The sequence below is a fragment of the Cibotium barometz genome, chromosome 20 (assembly GCF_041138505.1).
Source record: "Cibotium barometz isolate CiBa-2024 chromosome 20, ASM4113850v1, whole genome shotgun sequence".
NCBI lineage: Eukaryota > Viridiplantae > Streptophyta > Polypodiopsida > Cyatheales > Cibotiaceae > Cibotium > Cibotium barometz.
This window is the reverse complement of record NC_141065.1, coordinates 56043751-56049750: the sequence shown is the minus strand read 5'-3', so window position 1 is coordinate 56049750 and position 6000 is coordinate 56043751. Positions and strand designations below refer to the sequence as shown.

General features: G+C 40.6%; 1 protein-coding gene across 1 annotated transcript; it reads right to left on the bottom strand.

Moving 5' to 3' along the window:
* Positions 1–987: 987 nt before the first annotated feature.
* LOC147628060 (putative pectinesterase 53) lies at positions 988–3626 on the bottom strand. The gene is made up of 5 exons (XM_086815205.1): positions 2849–3626; positions 2533–2728; positions 2210–2416; positions 1815–2059; positions 988–1317 (listed from the first exon to the last, which is right to left on the bottom strand). Exons 1-5 carry the CDS (start codon positions 3295–3297, stop codon positions 1167–1169), a joined length of 1248 nt encoding a protein of 415 aa, XP_086671331.1. The 5' UTR covers positions 3298–3626; the 3' UTR covers positions 988–1166.
* Positions 3627–6000: the final 2374 nt, after the last annotated feature.

The following is a 6000-nucleotide window of genomic DNA, read 5'->3' as shown; positions in this document are numbered from 1 at the left end:
CAAACAAAGAATATCTATGACTATCTTCTTTATGACATATAAGAATGGTGAGTGGTTTCACATCAGTTTCATTATGTATTTTAATTTAAGCAAGAATGCAACACTTTTTGAACTTAGTTTAAAATTTTAAAACTCATTGTTAGAGTATTCTAAATAAGCATGGTTTCAATTCAAACATCAAGTTGTGAGTAAAGGTTTGAAGGATTTCTTTCTTTGTATTATCAAGAATTTGAGGCATGCAAGGAAGCTTCTTTGAAAGTATGTTCTTGGCCCAAGGGATGATGAGCACTTCTTTCCGTGAGAAGAAATCTCATGGTACTTAAAGGAGATGCTAAATAAAAGTGCTATTCTATCAAAGTAAATGCCCTTCCTAGTGGATAACAATTATGTATGAGTGTGCATATAAGTGCTTCAGAAAGGGTAATAGTTGTATCACTTTATGAAGAATATGCTATTTTTGACTAACTTTTCCTACATGTCCACTCATCAACTAGTCTTTTTCCAAAGAAAAAGAAGAGGTAATGCATCATCCTAGTGCCTCCAATGCAAGGAAAAATTCCATATGTATCATAAGTTTGCTCTTCAAGGTGACGGATGTAGTGATGCAATGCCACACAATTTAGGCTAATTTACTCAAACGCGGATGGAAAATAAGTGAACCTATGAACAAACTTCCCTTTCTCTTATTTTTCTCTCACACAATCTCCCACAAATACACTAGAAAATGAATATTTTCAAGAAAAGTAGGTCTCAAGTCAAGTCCCTTGATTAAAATTCCAACAAGAAAAATTCCTTGAAGATGTGAATTATCTTTTTCAAAGAAAAGGAGGTACTTAAGCCCATGAAAGTTTGGAGCAAAGAAAAATCTTTGAAGATGTGAAGTATATTTACAATAAATTTTGTGTGTGGAATACAATAATGAGACACAATACCAAAAAGATGAGAACCACAAACACAAGCACAAAAAGTGACGAGGATTTGTGCGTCATGTGGGGATGTTTTTTCATTGATTAATGGCCTCATAGAAAAATTGTCAACAAATGACAAGGGCCAATGGGCAAGTGGTTTTCATTTTTATTATTTGATAGATAGGGATTTTGAACCATTAATGACAAGTTGATGTTTGAATTTAGGTTTGATTGGAAAATGGAAACAAGCTTAAGCTGTTAGAATTCTTGTAGCCATGAATCGCCGTTGATGAAGGCTAAGCTCAAGAACGGCTGCGCTTCTTGTGCTGTTAGCCTTCTCGCCCATGGAACTCGCGCGCTGCTGTTTGCTCCCGGCCCTGAGCATTCATACTCCGCGTAGAACACACTCCTGTCACACACACACACATGCATCCATCGATTCAGTCGAACCGCAGCTCGCACATAATTACGAGCTTATCAAATCGGGTGGCTCGACGAATATTATAATAGCACAAAGTGAACTATCCTTCTGCAGGAACACGATGAAATATTCAGTGGCAGCTTGCAAATCATCATGATAAAGGGTAGGTCAACATTGGAAAAAAAAGCGAGGAATCCGGTGCAATATTATCGTGTCTGTGTATATTTCCAACTTGTCGAGGAACTTGCAGCTGCCGGATTCCGGCATGCAGAAATATGGAAGGTTGACGTGAAAAAGTGTAGCTAGCTAGAGCCTGCGCTGAATTTTGTTTGCTACTTAAAGAAAGAATTGAGGAATTGGAGGGGAGGAATTCTGAAATGACGGACGGAAACTTGAACGGATTTCCGTGTAATCAGTTTCAGTTTGTCACTCGGCTTGCAAGAGAGAATATATAGACAGTGAGAAAGAAAGCTTTCCGACATGACCTTTCTCGCGATGCCACCCCCCAATCGTTCCATCCTTGCGGTACCACCGTTCTGTCCATCCACGTATACGCGAACACCACCCTGGAATTCTTCCCCCAAGCTCGTCCCAGATACACATTTCCATCTCCCGTCAAGTTGCAGTGTAGGAACGAGAAGCCAGAGTCTAGCGAGGTTTCATTCCGTTTCTGGGCTGTGACAGATCCCACGGCCTGGATTCCGGTTGAAAGCGCATGGACATCGCAATTCTGAAGAATCAAGGATGTCAGGTTTCCGCAATCCATCAGAAAAACTAGCTCCATCGTTTCCGATTTCGCACAAATATAACAGAGAGAGAGAGAGAAGATCAGAAAGTAGAAAACGTAGAAAAGTCATGCCACTATGCATCGCCCACGTACCTTGTAGAGGGATCTTCCGTTGCCGAAGATGAAATCTATGCTTCCCTGGATGAAGCAATCTTTGAAGTAATGGCGTCCTCTGTGGTCGTAGAGCGTATCCTGATGCCCGAGGAACTTGCAGCTATACAATGCTGCGTTATCCGCAGTCACTCGGAAAGCCACAGCCTGTTCTCCAATCCCTCCAGGTTTCGCGGGAGGAGCATCATTCTACAGCCGGCCGATTCGTGTGTTATTACGCAATCGATATAAAAGTATAGCAACGATTGCAGTGGCGATCAAAGATTGCGGAGCTAGATTGTTTCTGCGTTGTAATATGTTCTGACCTTGAATGTCATGTGTTTGGCGACGAAGAACCTCGCGTTGATTGCCACTGTAGCACTACGAAACGTCCGCAATGGAAGACCGCTCTTCGCATCGAGAGTAGACGCAGTGTCATTCCACACCACTATCGTGCCATTTCCTGCATCTTCCCCAATGAAGTTGATGAACTCCTGCTGCTTGGGAATTTTGATCTTCTCCCTGTACAATATATTAGCCATTGCCATGATCTCAGACAGTTGTTGAGTGATCGCAAGTGGAACCAAACTTCTACTCGAGGAGGAAAACAAGCTTGGAAACTGCTTTAAAAATCTACTTCACCTGTACTCTCCAGCTGCTATGCAAACGACGACTGGAATTTGGTTGTATTTTGGCACCGAATTCACCGCTTTCTGAATCCTCGTGTAGTCTCCGGACCCGTTCTGGGAGACCATGATTCGACGCCATGGTTTGCCGTCAATCGTATCGCTTGTATTAGTAGATGGGAGACATGCATAATCTGTAAACAAAATCGAGCGATTGCTCGCAGAAAAACTGCTTAGATCACGGTTTGGATCCGACGTATCGCCCATAAACTTCAGCCATTCAGTCCAGATTGCATCCTCCTCCTTGGAGACATCTGCAGAATCTTGGTGGTGCTGCAATATTGAGTAGCTCCAAGGAACTAAATGTAAAAAAAGGCACGCATACAAGGCCATGAGGAAGTGCAGCTGCATTAATCTAGTCATTTGGAAGCTACCGTGGATGGATGTTGGAGGTGGATATATCATTTCAGGGAGTGGAAATTTTGTGGGGGTGAACTGGAATAGAGTAGTAGTTGTCCGAGAAGGTGGGCGAATTTAAATATAATAGAGCTATTCTGCAGATCAAAAGCAGCAAGTTTGTGCAATTGTGATAGCGCAGCAGACAACACGAAGTAGCCTACAGACCGTGCCTTTCCAACAAAGTGTCAATGATTGGAAGGAAGGAGATTGCTGTGATTTGCAGGGAGCAAAATCAGAAGCGAAGCAGGTGAGAATATCAGAAATGATGATGACCTTGGTGGGTATAATTGCAGCTTTTGCAGGTAGTAGATATACTGTGGAACACAAACATTTAACCGCGGGAGAAGTGATACGGTAAGAATGATGAGCTGAGCAGCAACAACAAGCACTCCAATTGACACCTATTTCTACTCACGGGGTTTATAGTGTCTGCCATGGTTGGTCTGAGGTAATTTAGAGGGTAATGGAGGTTAATTTGTGCACACAAGAAGTCCCATGTATCTTTCCTCCTTTTCTTCACAACTAGCTCTTGCCTCATTTTGAGATATGGCCCTCCTTTTAATGAAAGGAAGGAAGAGTGGTTGAGATACTTAAATGCTTAAAAGCTACTAGCACTTATGATAGCACTAACTACTTTCTTTAAGATAGCATTTTCACTAACCACTTTCTTTAAGTGGGTTAGCTTGACCAAAAGCAAAGGAAAAGAAGGCATGGCCACATTAGAGAAAAATTAAGGCACTCTCGAGTCTCCATGTAGACCCTTAGCACAACCAAAAAAACTATGTGAGCTCTTGCCTTTTCTCCTTGGGTCCCTCCGAACCATGAAGGTCCCTCTTTGCGAATATGAAGTCATTCGACAAAAAATTCCGTCGACGGAAGTCATTCCCTAGAGTTCACTAATTTCAACCTTAATGGACACGCGAGTGCACTTAACCATAAACAAAGTGGCATATAGAGTTGTCACATGTTAACAATACGCCCTCTTGAAAAAGTGCACAATTGAAATGAACATCCAACTTTGTATTAGATCCTCTTTTGTGAATACGCTATATAATTGGCTTAGTACACTAAAGCTCAAAATGTACCTATTTGTAAACATAACACCTAGGGGTTTGGCACACCTTAGGCCGACACGGGGAATGCTGACCAAGATAAGAAGGCTATGCTTGAGTAAGGTGGCATTGTCATATGAGCTACTTAGGACACTTTTGATGCATGGAATTTAGTTTTTAGGGGGTGTAAGCATGTTAACGTGCACTAAAAACGTGGTCTGGGACATTGCTAGCAAGCATTTCTTGTTCTAGTAGTATTTTAAATCGTCCCACATTCTCCTTTTTCAAGTTCAAATGTATTTCCAAATGTCACTCCCTCTATCTCATGCTTGCTATAAAACCCATAAAAATCATAGCATGTTAACGTGGTTACACCCTAAGTGCATGACCCATAATTCATTCTTGGGGTCACACCGAGATATGCTACTATGTGAAGTTCCATGTTGTTGATGATAGGTCCTTAGATGGGTGCCCATGGAGGTGCATGTCGATATCAAGGGATCCAACCATGGTGACATAAAAAATAAAGCACAGTGTCATGTCACCTTCACACCCGGGGGGTCACTCATAAAGATGTCACATAGCACCTTAGTGAAAGGAGGGATTTTTTTAATAGGGTGACCTACATGTCATTTACATGCAGGAGGGGAGTTATAAAGTACCAGCTTAATGTAATTTATATGTGTAGGTTTGCGAGAGGTTTACAGAGGGGTGTCTAAATTTTAAGATTGAAAAACTAATACATGCAAGAAGGGGTTAATCAATTACATAAGAAAATGTAAAAATGCAAGAATAGGGGTATTTTTAAGACATCCTTGCTTGCACATGCTATGTGGATTTTATGAATAGTGACCCCCTAGGCTTACACATGCTATTATTAGTAAACAAGACATTCCATGTGGAGCAGATAAGTTTAATCCATTTGATATTACTATTAAATGTACAATGTACATGCGATATGAAGAGTGCACACGAAAGTGATCATTTTAACTTTTGCACCTCTTGTAAAGGCCGCAAGACAATTCTCTTGGTTTCTCTTTCATTGTTCTATTTATTATAGTATAGACACAAATCAATGTCACAATACCTCTCAATAGTCTACTTCTTGCTCATTTTGACCAATTGTGTTGTAAGATATGAATCTTCCATGAATTGACTCCACTATTGCTCTACACTTAAGGATACACAAAATATGTTTAACTTTTCCTAAGTCTTATCTTCTACTTGTATTCTATGCAAATGTTTGAGCCCTTTTTATTGCTATTTCCATCACCTTACATTGCATATTGACTGTTTGCATTATTAGCCCATGGTCTTATAGCTTATGTTTGCACATTGCAATGCCCATCAACTAGGTATACCATTTTCATCATTGTGATAACAACAAGGTCCATTAGTGGGTCATTATCAATTACAAATAGTTCTTCCCTTATCGACTCACTTCAGTTTCTCTCTATTAGTATTATGTCTATGCATGCACATGTGTGCTAGGTGTGTATGTTTCTATGTGTTGTTATGTGCACATGCACTATACACTCGAGGGGGGTCACTATGCATAAACCCTATGTATCATGTGCGTTCAAGGCCTATTTGTAAAACCCCTTATTGAAATTGTCATCAATAAAATGCACCCTTTTCCTATTCAATCTTTTTTTTT

Bases quoted from the DNA above. Each gene is read 5' to 3' on its own strand.
- LOC147628060 (XM_086815205.1), bottom strand. From the start codon at position 3,297: ATGATATATCCACCTCCAACATCCATCCACGGTAGCTTCCAAATGACT. The intron at 2,729-2,848 runs GTGAAGTAGATT...TATATTGTACAG, and splicing joins ATAGCAGCTGGAGAGTACAG to GGAGAAGATCAAAATTCCCA. The intron at 2,417-2,532 runs GTCAGAACATAT...GGCCGGCTGTAG, and splicing joins CCAAACACATGACATTCAAG to AATGATGCTCCTCCCGCGAA.